Source organism: Pteropus alecto, unplaced genomic scaffold (genome assembly GCF_000325575.1).
Source record: "Pteropus alecto unplaced genomic scaffold, ASM32557v1 scaffold214, whole genome shotgun sequence".
NCBI lineage: Eukaryota > Metazoa > Chordata > Mammalia > Chiroptera > Pteropodidae > Pteropus > Pteropus alecto.
The window spans coordinates 295,605-311,029 of record NW_006435787.1 but is presented as its reverse complement, the minus strand read 5'-3'; the positions used below and the strand labels follow the sequence as shown (position 1 = coordinate 311,029).

The 15,425-nt window shown below is 59.9% G+C and overlaps 2 protein-coding genes across 4 annotated transcripts in view; both read left to right on the top strand.

The window, feature by feature from the left end:
- The window catches only part of DDX56 (DEAD-box helicase 56), a 12,047-nt gene extending 377 nt beyond the window's left edge, over nucleotides 1–11,670 (top strand). Inside the window, exons 2-14 of one of the 3 annotated variants that reach the window (XM_015589053.2) lie at nucleotides 46–207; nucleotides 799–959; nucleotides 1,101–1,271; nucleotides 1,389–1,479; nucleotides 2,029–2,273; nucleotides 2,564–2,683; nucleotides 3,138–3,251; nucleotides 3,335–3,429; nucleotides 4,279–4,352; nucleotides 4,446–4,535; nucleotides 4,924–5,029; nucleotides 5,743–5,813; nucleotides 9,126–11,670. In XM_015589053.2, the coding sequence (XP_015444539.1) occupies nucleotides 46–207; nucleotides 799–959; nucleotides 1,101–1,271; nucleotides 1,389–1,479; nucleotides 2,029–2,273; nucleotides 2,564–2,683; nucleotides 3,138–3,251; nucleotides 3,335–3,429; nucleotides 4,279–4,352; nucleotides 4,446–4,535; nucleotides 4,924–5,029; nucleotides 5,743–5,813; nucleotides 9,126–9,155 (1,530 nt within the window). In that variant the 3' untranslated portion in view covers nucleotides 9,156–11,670. Of the gene's footprint in view, nucleotides 1–45; nucleotides 208–798; nucleotides 960–1,100; nucleotides 1,272–1,388; nucleotides 1,480–2,028; nucleotides 2,274–2,563; nucleotides 2,684–3,137; nucleotides 3,252–3,334; nucleotides 3,430–4,219; nucleotides 4,353–4,445; nucleotides 4,536–4,923; nucleotides 5,030–5,742; nucleotides 5,814–6,203; nucleotides 6,435–9,125 lie in introns of those variants that run through there. The other 2 variants (XM_006911474.3, XR_001516839.2) reach the window with 2 other exon arrangements.
- A 1,659-nt stretch (nucleotides 11,671–13,329) lies between these two features.
- NPC1L1 (NPC1 like intracellular cholesterol transporter 1) overlaps nucleotides 13,330–15,425 on the top strand; it is a 15,006-nt gene continuing 12,910 nt past the window's right edge. Inside the window, exons 1-2 of the mRNA XM_025046510.1 lie at nucleotides 13,330–13,682; nucleotides 14,524–15,424. Coding sequence (XP_024902278.1) covers nucleotides 13,629–13,682; nucleotides 14,524–15,424 — 955 coding nt within the window. The 5' untranslated portion in view covers nucleotides 13,330–13,628. The remainder of the gene's footprint in view (nucleotides 13,683–14,523; nucleotide 15,425) is intronic.

The following is a 15,425-nucleotide window of genomic DNA, read 5'->3' as shown; positions in this document are numbered from 1 at the left end:
AGCGCCGGCACAGCGGCCATCTGAGCCTCCCCTCGTCTCTGCTAGGCCGTCACCGACCTGGGCTGGTCGCGGCCCACGCTGATCCAGGAAAAGGCCATCCCACTGGCCCTGGAGGGGAAGGACCTCCTGGCCCGGGCTCGCACCGGCTCGGGGAAAACGGCCGCTTATGCCATTCCGATGCTGCAGCTGCTGCTCCACAAGAAGACGGTGGGTCGCGGGAGGGGCCCCAAAGTCCGGGAAGGGGGATGCAGGCGTCTGAGTGCCCGTCGTGCACTCTTGGAAAGCCGAGTTGTCGTCGCCCGGCTCCCAGTCTTTCCCAAGAACCCCGCTTTTTATTGGCCTCTTACCTGTGAGGGCTGGCCCCAGAGAACCTGGTGCTGTGTGGCAGCCGTTCAGGGCTACAATTCAGGTTACCTGGGTCCTAGTCCCGGCCCTGCTAGCACAATTCTTTGTGTAACCTTGAGGAAATGGCTTTCTTTTCTTCCTGCTGTGAAGAGTTGTCACTTCGCCCCTCCACGCCCCATAAGACTTGTGAAACTCCAGTGCCCTGACTGGTGGTGTATTTTAAGTAAGTCACGACTGTAAAGTGAGTTATTCTTGAGGAGCAGTGCCTGGGAAAGAACTCGTTGTTGTGCATTCTGAGGTGGATAAACGTAAGTGAGGAGATGACGAGAACGTAGTTGAGTTGTGTCGAAGTCACAACAGTTGGGTCAGATGGCCTGGAAGAGTTGGAGGAAGTATCAGGTGGCCACGACGACACGAACCGGCAGGCTGAAGTCTGCAATCATGCCTTTTCAGACAGGCCCCGCGGTAGAGCAGGCTGTGAGAGGCGTCGTCCTCGTGCCCACCAAGGAGCTGGCACGGCAGGCCCAGTCCATGATCCAGCAGCTGGCTGCCTACTGTGCCCGAGACATCCGGGTGGCCAATGTGTCAGCTGCTGAAGACTCAGCCTCTCAGAGGTGGGTGGAATCAACAGGGCTGTAGGAATGAAGCTGTGCAGAGATGTGGGGTTGAGTTTGTGTGCAGCAAGAAAGGGCTGGTCCAGGGCGAGGTCCCAGCCACTACCTTCTCCCCGATACTGAGGTGTTGCCCACCTGCAGAGCTGTGCTGACAGAGAAGCCCGATATAGTGGTGGGGACCCCGTCTCGCATATTAAACCACTTGCAGCAAGATAGCTTGAGACTGCGAGACTCCCTGGAGCTGCTGGTGATGGATGAGGCTGATCTTCTCTTTTCCTTTGGCTTTGAGGAAGAGCTCAAGAGTCTTCTCTGGTGAGGAAAAGGTGTATGGGGGCTGTGAGTAGACACCGGCCTTGGAGCCAGTGGCTAGAATTCCAGCGGCCACAGAGGCTCTGGAGCTGGAGTCTGATGGGCTCTGTTTTGTTTTAGTCATTTGCCCCGGATTTATCAGGCTTTTCTGATGTCGGCTACTTTTAATGAGGACGTACAAGCCCTAAAGGAGCTGGTGCTGCATAACCCGGTAAGCGCCCCATGAAGCATCTACAGCCACCACTAACGTGACACTCAAAGGACTTGATCCTCCCATCTCAAAGGAACCTGTTGATATTTGGGTAGAGCAGTTGTTTCTGGTTTACCATTACTGGTCCTGAAGTACTGGAAGCCAGTAGTCCTCACACACAGACACACACACACCCCCACCCCGAAAACTAAGTCATTGTGTGTGTCCAGATATCCCCTAGGGTTATGCCTCTGCAGGCCAGAGCAGCGACCCCCAGGGGCGGGAAGGCTGCCTTGAGCAGCAGGGCCCCAGTTCCTTCTGTACGCGATCTCTGCTCTTCAGAAAGGATGCCCTGCAGTCGTCTGCCATCGCGTTTCTCTGGGTTCTGCGCCCCAGATACTTTGCGTGTAGCTTTCGTCCTCCGTGCCCCACCACAGTTAGGTGCTCCGACTTCTTACACTATCTGGAGGGGCCCCACGTTCCCTGCCTGATGCGTCTGCACTGTGCTTAGTGAGCCGGTGGCGTTTCTGTCATCCCCGCTTTCCTGACCACAGGCCTGTCCTCCCCCAGGTCACCCTCAAGTTGCAGGAGTCCCAGCTGCCGGGGCCAGAGCAGCTGCAGCAGTTCCAGGTGGTCTGCGCTGCCGAGGAAGACAAGTTTCTGGTGCTGTACGCCCTGCTCAAGCTGGCGTTGATCCGGGGCAAGGCCCTGCTCTTCGTCAACACCCTGGAGCGCAGCTACCGGCTGCGCCTCTTCCTGGAGCAGTTCAGCATCCCCGCCTGCGTGCTCAACGGGGAGCTCCCCCTGCGCTCCAGGTGGGCCCCAGCTGCGGGGCGTCGCAGATGCGGGTCGGAAAGGGAGACGCCTGTTTCCTCAGGGCTTACAGGCCGGGCTCTAGGCTTGACTGATACTCTGACTCTTGCGACTCCGAGATATCTCCTGTCGCTCCATCTCAACTGAGGGGGTTGAGACACAAAGATTAAGTGGAGGAGCATTCGAGAAGAGGGAAAAGTCGGAACCGATGACGGTGGTGACAGCGGTGCCGGGGGTAGGAGAGCAGCCTCCGGCTTGCTCTTGGGGCTGACCCTCCCTTCTTGGGTTACAGGTGCCACATCATCTCACAGTTCAACCAAGGCCTCTACGACTGTGTCATAGCAACTGATGCTGAAGTCCTGGGGGCCTCGGTCAAAGGCAAGCGCCGAGGCAAAGGGTCCAAGGGGGACAGGTGAGTCCTCGTGTCTGTCCTGCCAGCTGGCTCCGGAAGGCCTGAGTGGAGAGCCAGACCTGGCTGCTTGCGTAGCCCACACAGCCCGCACTCAGCTCCTGAGTCTGGCGAAGGGAGTGAAGTGCACGGCTCCAGGGACAAGGCCTCCTGGGTTGCTGGCACCCTGTCCTTGAGGGCGGATGGCCTGGCTGCATTGGGTGTGCAGCCGGGACTGGTGGGGGGCTAGTTCTGAGGAGGAAAGGGAGCCCCTTTCCTCCTCTGCCTGCCTGGGTCTCGGACCACCCCGCGGGGCAGTCCGGTTGCTCCTGCCCCAGGGTGGAGGGCAGGGCAAGGGTGGGCCGGCCACAGGTCCAGTGGCTCCATGCAGGGCTCCGGGGGGCTTGCCGATTGGATAAGCGTGAGGATACCCACGCGGGGAGAACAGGGCCGAGTCTGCCGTGGGCTGTTCTTGCAGGGCTTCTGACCCGGAGGCAGGCGTGGCCCGGGGCATAGACTTCCACCACGTGTGTGCCGTGCTCAACTTTGACCTGCCTCCCAGCCCCGAGGCCTACATCCATCGAGCTGGCAGGTGAGAGAGCTGGAGCGTGGCAGGCCGGGCACCTGGATATGGGCACACTGCAGAGACACAGGCTGGGCTGTCTCTCCTTGCAGGACAGCACGTGCCAACAACCCAGGCATAGTCTTGACCTTCGTGCTGCCCACGGAGCTGCCACACCTGGGGAAGATCGAGGAGCTTCTCGGCGGAGGTAGGATCCAGGGCCAGGCTTCGCCCATGCCGTCTGAGACCCAGGGGTGGTGCTGACAACAGGGACACTAGTGCGACCAGCAGCCACCCACCCACTCAGCCCCACTGTGCCCCCACGTCCCTCGCTCCATCCTCGTCCCGCTCTGGTGGCAGGCACTGCTTCCTCCACAGACGAGCGAGCCCAGGTCCAGACCCACCGGCGTTCGCGCACGGGCACGTACTGCCTGCCCCAGGGGGCAAGAGTCGGGGAGGGGAAGGGGGTTTGGGAGACAGGGAAGGGCTGGTGGCGTCTCAGTGGGGCCTGCTCGGAGGCTCCGCACAGGTGCCTCTGGGAGGTGACACTGTAGTGGGGCAGCCAGGTGCCAAGAGAGGATGGGCGGAAGGGCGGGCCGGGCTGCCCGCCACCTAGAGGGTCCGATCACGCTCCTCTGGGGCCTCCTGCCCGACGTGTCCACTGTGTGGCATCGAGCTCCTGGGCCTCAGCGTCTGTGCCTGGCTTTCTTCCCTGAAACGGGAGAGGCCAGCACCCAAAGTCCATGTGTTGGGGATGTCAGGCGACCCATTATGCTGCTGTGACAGTGCTGAGACAGTGGCTTACTGCTAGGTGCTCCTGTTGTTCTATGGCTGTTGTCAGGGGTGGCCTTAGGGTAGGAGACTGGATGGTGGGCAGGTCCTGGGAATGCGACGGGCACCCAGGATGTGGTGACAGTGGGCCGCCTAGGCCACTGCATCCTGGAGTGCCTGTCGGGCCTACCCTCGAGACCCAGGTTTCTCGCGTCTGCACGTGGCAGGGACGGAGCCGGGGGTCCCAGCGGCGTGCGCAGGGGGCCCTCACTGCTGCCTTCCGCAGACAGCGACGCCCCCACCCTGCTCCCCTACCAGTTCCACATGGAGGAGATCGAGGGCTTCCGCTACCGCTGCAGGGTGAGCAGGCCCGGGTGGGGGCCGGGAGAGGGGCCGGGGCGGGGCCGGGGTGGGACCGGGGCAGCCCCAGCATCCTGACCTTGGTGTCCCCAGGATGCCATGCGCTCGGTGACTAAACAAGGCATTCGAGAGGCGAGGTTGAAGGAGATCAAGGAGGAGCTCCTGCACTCGGAGAGGCTCAAGGTGAGGCGGGCGCGAGCTGGCCTGGCCTCGCTGCGGGCAGCGCGCTGTCTGTCAGGATGGCAGTGTCCAAACGGGCACGTCACACGTTCCTCGCAGCGTTGTTATCCCAGAGGTGGGAAGACCTGAGGCTTCACCACAGGGAGTGCCCCACAGATGGAGGGGACAGTCTGGGACAGCACCGAGTGACGGGGGTGCTGTGTGGATGAGGTGCTATGTGGACGTGAGAGGAAGGGAGACATGTCAGCCGCTGCCTCGGGGAGGGGAGGGGTGACAGGGCAAAGGCAGTGGGAAGCCTCGGCTTTTTACGTTGTAAGACACGAGTCACCTGTGTTGCAAACCTTTGTGACGTTACGAGGGAGCTTCCGCTCTACTTGCCTTTCCCCGCTAGACGTACTTCGAAGACAACCCCCGGGACCTGCAGCTGCTGCGGCACGACCTGCCCCTGCACCCCGCCGTGGTGAAGCCGCACCTGGGCCACGTGCCCGACTACCTGGGTGAGGGCGCCTGCGGGCCCTGGGTCCTCGGCGCCGCGCCGGCGGACAGGACGTGGAGACTGGGCGGCAGCAGCGCGCAGGCGCGCACATCTGCACACTGCGCGGCCCTCAGATGCTGCCCTCTGTGCTGGAGGTGGCAGCACGGGGAAGCGAGGCGGGCCCACCTTGGTCCCATGGGAAGTCACTTGCCAGTGGCACGTGGCTGAGGGGCTAGGACCTCATGCAGTGGGAGTTGCTTGGGGGCCTTGAGACGTGTGGCGGACCAGAGTACGTCCTGTGCTGTGTCAGAGCAGGTGGCGGTGAGGGTGGAGGCCAAGGGTAGTCATCAGGTCCGGGGGAGTGGAGCGAGCTCGCGGCGGTAGGCCACGGGTGGAAAATTACGTGTGGGTTTATTTCTACTGTAGAAGCATTTTCTTTAAAAAGGTTTTTTTTTGTTCGTTTGTTTGTTTTCTGTTATACAATTATCACAACAAACTTTAACATGAGGGAGAAGCAATTTATACAGTGGAAGTCCCCATAACCTCATCCCTGGGGATGGCCGTTCTGCGCGCTGACGGACAGTTGTGTGGTCGTGGGTGTTTTGATGTGGCCCCAGAGTGGGCCCAGGTCAGGGTGGGAGGGGGCTCTCCAGGAGCCAGCGGTTCGCCTGGCGGGCCTACAGGCGAACGGGGCTCGCTCCTGGCACCGCTGCTGAGGCCATGTGTCTCTTCCAGTCCCTCCTGCTCTTCGAGGCCTCGTCTCCCCTCATAAGAAGCGGAAGAAGCTGTCCTTTAAGAAGGCCGCGGTATGTACTCCGGCTTTGGCGACAGATAACGGGCCTCCCCTCACCTTGTTGCATTGTCACTGGGGTATGCATACGACGTGCCCTTGCCGGGGAGGAGAGCGACCCCGACAGCCGGCCCCAACCTTTCTGGTGGCCCGTTCACAGTCACGGGGGCTGGGACTATGTCATCCCCCGCACGTGTCTTCCAGAGCACGGGAGGAGCTGCTTTTCTGTCCCCACTGCCCTCTATGTCCTCCAGGCTGCGGGAGGGGGCAGGGCAGGCTGCCCTCTGCAGCGACACAGTGGCTGCTGTCCTTGGCTTGCGGGCGGCAGGGCCCTGCCAAGTGGCACTGCCTCCCATACCTCAGTCTGTCTCAGCCTGGGCAGCTGACCCACAGCTCTGTCCCACAGAAGGCGAAGGCCCGGAACCCCCTGCGCAGCTTCAGGCACGGAGGCGAGCGGCGTGGGCCCGCGGCGGAGCCCTCCTAAAGAGCGGGTGGCGTGGCTGCCTCCCGGGCCCCTCCCAGCCCCCTCCCCATACGGACTGGCCTCCAGGGCCGGCGGGGCTGCGGCCTCCAGGTCCAGGCCCTGCTAGGCCGGCGGTTCATGCCTCAGCCCCGGAATAAAGACTGCAGCTGCCCAGCCGTGCCTCCCGTATGTAGGAAGGGGCCGTCCCCAGCAGCCGCTTGAGGGTTCACGCGGGCTGTGCCCGCCCGCCGGTGCCCCGGGCCCGCAGTCGGCCGTACGTGGTGCGCACACGCATTCTTCCACTCTGCTCAGCCGGGGCCCGACGGGAGACGGTTCCCGCCACAGGCCCCTAGCTTCGCGCGGTCTGGAGAAGGGGCTGTGCCGACTGCCCTTGACTGCCCACTGTCCTACCACCACCGCCTGCTTGGGACAAGGCAGGCGACTGAGGGGAGACCTGGCCTGGGCGGGCGAGCGGGGAGTCGGAAGGAATCCCCAGGTGCAGTTTCGGACAGAAAATTTGGCCGTGGCGCCAGCACGAGCCGTCTGCTCGCGGCTGGAGCCGGGTGCTCCTGTTCTTCTCGGGCGGCTCTGGACCGTGCCTGGTCTCGGCGTTCCGAGCCCTGTCCTGTCTGGGGGTTTGTACGGAGCGAGGCTGGTGGGGGAGGTGCCATTCAGGCAAAGGCACCTGCACACGGGCTGGGGATGTGCTGGGTCCCTGTGGCCGCCAGGCCGCCACATCCAGGCGCGCTAGGAAAGCGATTGCCGCCCCCCGAGTGAGGGACATGGGAGGGGCTGGCCTGGCCCTGGAGACATTCACCTGGCCGGCTGCCCTGAGGTGGCGGAGCAGCCTTGTACTGACTGTCCTGGCTCCTCGGGCCCTGCCACCACCGGGACCATGTCGCCAACGAGCTTGCCCCGGTGCAGAAGACGGGCACTTGGGGCCTCCCAGGACGGTCCTTCCCAAGTGGACTCTGCTCTGGGTTGTGTCCCCACCTGGGGCCGGGTGAGGCCTGGCGGCTGTGGGCTGACACCTGTCCTATGGGAGCCGAGGCTCAGCACTCACGGCAGGTGGGGCTGGGCGGGGTCTGGACGGCTGCCCAGGCCTGCCCCGGTGCCCGAGGAGTGGTCAGCACCACAGGGGCCTTCCCACAGTCGAGCAGCTGCCGTTTCAGCCCCTTCAGGATGCTCGCCCTCCTTGTACCCTGCGTCTGCAGAGGGCGGGGTGCAGGGGCCCAGACGCCCATCGAGGCCCCACAGCCCATTCCCATCGGCAAAACAGGCCTCCTGAGGGTGGACGCATCCAGCTCGTGCTCAGGCTCTCCCCAGAACGAACATGCCCACGCCAAGACTAGGCAGGGCCGCCAGTGTGCCCATGGCCGGCCCTGGGCCTGGAGTTCGATGGGCAGCCTGCCAGCCATCATTCAGCCAGGTGAGCAGCAGATAAGCTCCCGATTCCAGGCTGATGGCCGGGACTCAGCAGAGAGGCCAGTGGAGGGCAGCGACCATCATCTCCACCGCGCCAGCATACTCGCCCCACATAGGTGGGGAGCTGAGCACCAGTCCAGGGGAGGGGCAAGCACAGCCTGCATGCGAGCTTTGGGGCTCGGGAATCAGGCCCTCAGTGCACTTGGCCTCCCAGAGCCCGCAGAGCGTCACCTGTCCTACAACACCTACGAGGTCTGCCAGGTGCAGGCACTGGGCTGGGGGCTGGAGGGAGCAGGGGCAGTGCCACAAGTCAGTTTTCAGGGCTGTCCAGGGTGCTGGGAGGGTTCCACAGGGCCTCCCTGGCTGGAAGTGAGCATGGCCACGGCCGAGCTGGAGGTCGGGCACATTGGGGGTGTTCAGTCACGCCCTGAGAGCTGTCTCTGTGGCCTTGAGGTAGGTGCCTTGGCTTCTTGGGGCCTCCTCTCTAAGTGGGGCAAAGTGCTCCTCCAGGTGTCCTGTGGGGGTAAACTCCCACACTCGGCTCTGTACACAGGCCCCTCAAAATGCCACACCCCCAAGTAACAGGGGCTTCTCAGAATGAGGTCTCACCCAGCAGGGCTAGGCCTCGTTCCCAGCAGCCGCTCCCCAGGGAGGCCGGTGCTGCTACCCCAAAGCACCCTTTGAGCGGTGAGCCTTAACGTTCACACACCCATCTCACGTTACAGACTGGGAAACAGGCTCAGAAGGGGAGCAGTCAGCCCCGTGCTACCTGGCTCGGTGGCAGAGCGAGAGGGGGCTCAGGTCTGTGGGCCCGCACCTGGAGCCTGAGGTGTGGGCTGGCTTCAGCCCTTTTCTCCCTCCCCCGTCATCTGTGAGTTGCTGTGACGAGGGGCCCAACTTTTCAGCATAAGTGCATCCCAATCAGTGTGTCGCATGCTTTCACTAAAAGTTATCTGTTATCTGAAACAAATTAGCTGGTGTCCTGCTTCCTATTTGCTGAATTTGGCAACCTTAAGAGTAGAACTTTTTTTGGTCTGGGTACCACCTCCCCTAGGAAGCAAGTGTTCCTGACCGCTAGGCTGAGCTGGGTGCCCTTTTCTCTGTGTAAATTGGGGTTAATTTTGGTCAATTTTCGCTCTTACACAGCACCTGTGTCTTCCACACCCAGCCAAGTGGCACACAGCCGTGCACATGACCTTGGAGCAGCTCGCACACAGTTTGTGGGGGCTGTTTCAGGGTGACAAGAAGGACCCTGCCCTCCAAACAGCAGGGATCTGTGCTCTGAGGGTCGATGCTGCTTCTGCTCACAGAGGTGCAGACAAATCAAATGTGTGGCCATTTCAAGACCTCCTTTTGGCTCAAGTGACTTCTAGGGGACTTAAAGGACTGGTGGGTGACCTTTTATTACTGCCTTCATTTTTCGTATGTTTCTCCTTTCAGGATCCAGACATTAAAAACCAAGACATTTAAAAACAGCTTCATATACAGGGAAAATCAAAGTGACAGCACATACTCAGGGAATGGCCCAGAAAAGACCTGAGGAGACCTTAAGTGTACATCTCAGGCTGGTCCTTGGCACAGTGACAGCCCACGACAATACAATAAAAGCAAAAGCCAAAAACCCTGCGGACGGGAGAGGATCCGATTGCCAGATTTATATTATTATCAGATTCAAATGTCCAGAGTTGGGGGTAAAAAAAAGTCACAAGGTATACAAACAAAAACATTGCTCACTTAAAGGAAAAAATAAATCAACACTCTGAAAAAGATGTACTAGGCAAACACTTTCAAATAACTCTTAAAAATGCTCAAGGAACTGAAGGAGGGTGTGGAGATGGTCAGAAAAATATTGTGTGGACAAATAGAAATATTAAGATAGGAAACCTAAAAAAACTTAAAAAGTTCTAGAGCTGAAAAGTTCACCAGGGGGATTAGAAGGCAGGTATGAGCAGGTGGAAGAAAATCTGTGAACCTGAAAATAGGACAATGGAAATTACTGAGTCTGAGGAAGAGAAAAATACTGAAGGAAATAAATGGAGCCTAAGCGACCATGCTTATGCACTGTGGGAATCCGGGAGGAGAGGAGAGAGAAAGGGACAGACAGTATTGGAAGAAGTAATGGTCGAAAACTTCCCAAATCTGATAAGCAACGTGGATATAAACATCCAAGAAATTCAATGAATTCCAAGTAAGATGAGCTCAAAAAGAGTCATAATAACATAATCTAACTTAAAAAGCCAAAGAGAATCTTGAAAGCAGCAAGGGAGCAGGCAGTGGTCACATGCAAGGGATTCTCAAAAGCGTCACCAGCAAATTTCTCATCGGAAACTTGGGAGACCAGAATACAGTGGGCTGCTATAATAATAGTGCTTAAATTTTCAAAAGTTGTCAACGAGAATCCTGTATCCGGTAAGACTGTCCTTTAAGAGTGCAGGAGAAATGACATTCCCAGATAAACACAAACCAGGGGAGTTTGTAACCACTGGCCCTTCCCTTTAAGAAACACTTGAGGGAGTCTTGGAAGGTGAAATGAGGACACTAGGCAGTACCTCAACACCAACTGGAGAAAGAAAGATCTCAGAGGGCAGCTAACATGGGTCATAGCAAGGCCTGTATCAAAAGGCGGAGATTGGCAGAATGGATTAAAGCACATGATCCAACTATATGCTGTCTGCAAGAGCCTCACGTGAGATCCGGGGACACCCGCGGGTTGAAAGTGGAAGGATGGAAAAAGACATTCTGCAGACATTACAAAAGGGTGGAGGGGTGGCTGCTGATGTCAGAAAAGATAGACTTTAAATCGAATGTTTTCAAGGGATGAAGAGGAACATTACGTATTAATAACAGATGCAATACAGGAAAAATAAGTGTGTACTGCATTTACGCACCCACTGACAGGCCCTCAAAACATGCGAAGCAAAAATGGACAGAACTGGGGGAGAAACACGGTTCTACCACCACGGCAGGAGAGTTCAGTGCCCCGCTCTGAGTATGGGCAGAGCCACCAGACATAAGGAAGGAAATAGAGGACTCGAGCGACATGAGAAACCGCCCAGATCCAACCCGTATACAGAGCACTCCGCCCAACAGCAAATACACATGGAACATTCTCCATGATGAACCACACGTTGGGCTACGAATTGTCTCAACATTTAAAAAGCTGGACACCATCTGGTGTATATTCTCTGACCACAACTGGACGAAGTTAGAAATCACTAAGAGGAGGAAAACTGCAAAATTCACAAACTTGTGGAAATGATACTCCACACCGGCGCCAACCAATGGGTCAAAGATCAAATTGCAAGCGAAATGAGAAAGCACTTAGAGGTGAATGAAAGTGGAAACGCCACATACCAAAACTTCAGGGGCGCGGCAAAAGCGGCGTTAAGGGGGAAATTTACAGCTGTAAATGCTAACGTCAAAAAACGAGGAGGAACTCAGGTCAGCAACGTAACTTTACAGCATAGGGAACGAAGGAGAACAAACTAAAACCAAAGCTAGTGGGAGGAAGGACATAACAAAGATCTGAGCAGAGAGAAATACCATAGAGAATAGAACAACGACAGAAAATCAACTAAACCAAGAGTTGGTTCTTTAAAAAGTTTAATAAAAATGACAAACCTTTGGCTAGACTAAGAAAAAAGAGAAGACTCCAATTATTGAATCAGAAATGAAAGTAAAGACATAACTACCAATTCTACATAAAGTATTGTAAGAGAGAACTACAAACAATTATCTACCAACAAATTGGATAACTAGATGAAATGGACAAAGTCCTAGAAACACAAAGTCTGCCAGGGCTGAATCGAGAAGAAATAGACAATCTGAACAGATCCGTAACTAGTAAAGGGATTGAATCCATTTTCAAAAAACCTCCCTGGAAAATCCCTGGACCCGATGGCTTTGCTGAATTCCACCAAACATTTAAAGCAGCGGTCCCCAACCTTTGTGGCACCAGGGACCAGGGCTCCTGTGAGAATCCAAGGCCTGGTGGTCAGGTGGAGAGAGCCGAGGCCGTGATGCCCCTCTCTGGGCCTGCTCAGGCCTCTCCACTCTCACTGGCAGTACCGTGTGGGAGGTGGGGATGAAAGCAGCATCGTGTCCCAGGTATTAAGTCTGTGGACCTATGACAGATGTCACACAGTGCGGGGAGGCTGGGGCCCGGCACCTTGGGTACTGATGGCGTAGGTGGAGGGAATTTCAACCTTTGAGGAGTCAAGATCCCGACAAGGACTGCCGGGCTGCGCCCCCAGACAGCCGGGGCAGCGGTGAGCTGGGCCCGCGCACGGCGTCCACGCTAACCTCACCTCCAGGAGCTTGGCCTAAGGGAATGAATGCAAAGCGGGAAAAACAGTCGGCACGAAGACGATCGCTCAAAACTTACCTGTCGTAACGAAATATGGGAGCCAGCTGGGGCCCGTGGGGCGCAGCCCACCGTGAGCATGCTGCCCAGCGCGAAGGAGGCGCCGAGTGTCTGCAGCAAATCACGGGGGCGAGAGTGTGCGTGTCCTGCACTCAGCCTGGGTCTGGCCCGCGGCAGCCTCGCAGGCACCTTGTGCATAGGGGGCTGGGGTGCCGAGACTGGGCAAGCAGACCCCAGACCACGTGTCCGAGCCCCCCTGCCCCACCCCCCAGCGGGCCACTCTACAAGGAGTCTGGGCCACAGCTGTCAGCCAGTGCCTGGAGGTGGTAGGCCAGCATGCCTTCATCCTTGCTCCCCGAGGGGACCCCCAGGTGTGCCCCCACAGTCTCCCGAGGTCCGTGGCGGGCCAGCTCTCCAGTGTACCCGGTTGGCTTCCTGCTGTCCCCTGGATCAGTTCTGCTTCCCTACTAGTGCCATCTGGGGTCACCTTCCAAATGAACTGTTCACCCTGTCTCAGGTCTGCTGCTGGGGAACCCAGAAGGACAGAGACTGCCGTGGGGCTGGGGGCTCAGTGTCTGCCAGTGGGGTGAATAGGTGGGGCTGGAATGGGCGGTGGAGGCCGCTGTGCACAGACAGGCTGGGCTGGTGATGCTCCTGTCCAGATGGGCCGAGGGGTGGGCGGGCTTGGCCCAGCCTCCTCCCCGCTTCTGTCTTCCCGGACGCGCGCCGGGCGGCTCCCTCGGGGTCAGGCCAGGGTTCCTGCAAGACAGACGAGATAGCAGCTTTCTTCCTCCGGCAGGTGGCTGCGTGGGAGATGTCCCTATGGCTGCCTTTATCAGTTCAGCCTTGGCAAGGGGGCCAAGGTCTGGCCTTCAGGGAGATAGGGAGCGCTTGCGGGGAGGGAGCAGAGGCTGAGGGCCAAGGTGGGGGGCCGCCCTGCTCCCACCACACTCTGGCTACCAGGATGAGAGAGGCACAGGGACGGGGTGCAGAGGAGGCCGTGGCTCTCAGCGCTGGGGCCCCAGCGAGCTGACCCTCCTCTCTACCCAGAGGAGGAGATTGATGTCACTGTGTCACTCCACCCCTAATGTGACTTTTCTGTTATCGGCCTGTTAATATTAATAACAGTTGCCAAGGATGACAGAGCAAGGGCGCTTCCCGTCCAGAGCTGGCCTGGTCCCAAGAGGGGGCTGGGGGCAGCAGGGTCTGAGGCTGGGGGATAAGCGGGGGAACGTGGGGGGACTAGTTGGGGTTTGGAGGGCCATGCGGTGTCCACTCACGTGTCCCCAGCCAGCGCCTCCTGCAGCAGAGGCCAAGTTTGGGGCTGGGTAGGTCTCCGGCTGGCTCAGCTTCGGGCTCGGGTGGCTTTGGGAAGGGGCACTGAGTGATTCACCTAAGAGGGTGGGGCCACAGGTGGGAGGGGCCCGTGAGGTGGATCATTAACCGGAGGGGGGCCCTGGGAGGTGTAGGGCTCAGCCCCATTGGTCCCCAACCCGATCAGGCCAGGCTGCCCTCCTGGCTTTGTCCCGCTGTCCCCTTGGCTTGGCCTCACTTTCCTCTAAGCCCTTCCTGGTGCTGGGATGGCAGAGGCGGGCCTGAGGGGCTGGCTGCTCTGGGCCCTGCTCCTGCAGGTGGTGAGTCGGCTGCCTGTGTCCCACTTCCCACTGCCTCCCACTGGGGGCAGCAGGGGGCTGCTTGGCGACAGTGAGGGCGGGCCTGGGTCTGGACAGACAGGGGATCCCAGGTAGCCCAGAAGGAGGGTGTGGGTGAGAGTTCTGGGCTGCCCAAGTGTCCAGGTTGCAGGGTTAGATGGACGCAGGGTGGGGGGCGGGGGCCGCGGGGCCGGGTGTGATGGAGTACCTCCCATCTCTGTCCGCCGCAGATGCCCTGGCCTGAGGTGGCTGGCGGGGGTCTGCGCAGACTCCCACTGCGGATCAGTGCCGGGGGGCTGGGAGGAGGTCCGGGGCCCACCTCTCGTGTTTCTCGTTCACGTGCACGTCTGGGAGGGCAGGCGAAGACAGGGGAGCCCTGCACAGAGGCACGGCCAGCAGCGTGGGCACAATGGCAGCCGCTGGCGAGGGGGAGGAGGCCCCTCACGCTTGGGGCCTGGGGCCAGCTTGGCTCCTTAGAGTCCTCCGACCGGTCCTGGGCCCCATTTCTCAGCAGGGCCTCCCAGCGTCCTCCAGGGGTCTCCCCATTCGCCCCTCACCCTCTGCCTGACCTTGCCAAACGCAGGTCTGTCTGGTCCTCGCTCTCTCTTCAGCGACAGGAACTCGGGCTGACGGCCTGGCTGCACCCGTGCACCGTCACCCCCAGACACCAGCGGGAGGCCCCGAGTGCTGCTCCGGCACACCCCCAGGCCCCTCCACGCCCCGCAGCATGGCACTGCCGTGTCCACTGCTCTGCGTCCTTCCTAACCCCGGGCCCTCCGCACCTGGTGTGCCGGCCCCATGGTGATGCCACCCTGCTCCACAGGCCCGGGGTGAGCTGTATACGCCCGTGCACCGGCTCGGCTACTGCGCCTTCTACGACGAGTGTGGGAGGAACCCCGAGCTGACCGGAAGCCTGGCCTCGCTGTCCAACGTGTCCTGCCTGTCCAACACGCCTGCCCGTCTGGTCACCGGTGACCACCTGGCCCTCCTGCAGCGCGTCTGCCCCCGCCTCTACGCTGGCTCCACCACCACCTACGCCTGCTGCTCCCCCAAGCAGCTGGTGTCCCTGGAGGCGAGCCTGGCGGTGTCCAAGGCCCTGCTGACCCGATGCCCGGCCTGCTCGGACAACTTCGTGAGCCTGCACTGTCACAACACGTGCAGCCCCAATCAAAGCCTCTTCATCAACGTGACACGCGTGGCGGTGCAGAGGGACAGCCAGCCCCCGGCCGTGGTGGCCTACGAGGCTTTCTACCAGCGCAGCTTTGCGGAGCAGACCTACGACTCCTGCAGCCACGTGCGCATCCCAGCAGCCGCCACACTGGCCGTGGGGGCCATGTGCGGGGTCTACGGCTCCACTCTCTGCAACGCCCAGCGCTGGCTCAATTACCAAGGGGACACAGGGAACGGCTTGGCGCCCCTGGACATCACCTTCCACCTGTGGCAGCCCGTCCAGGCCTCAGGGAGCGTGATGCAGCCCCTGGACGGGGATGTCACAGCCTGCAATGAGTCCCAGGGCGAGGGCGCAGCCGCCTGCTCCTGCCAGGACTGTGCCGCATCGTGCCCGGCCATCACCCGGCCCCAGGCCCTGGATGCCACCTTCCGCCTGGGCCGCATGGCGGGCGGGCCGGCACTGGGCATCATCCTCTGCTCCGTCCTCGTGGTGCTCACCGCCCTCCTTGTGTGGCCCCGCCTGGCCCCCTGCAGGGGCGGGGGCCGGGCGCCTGA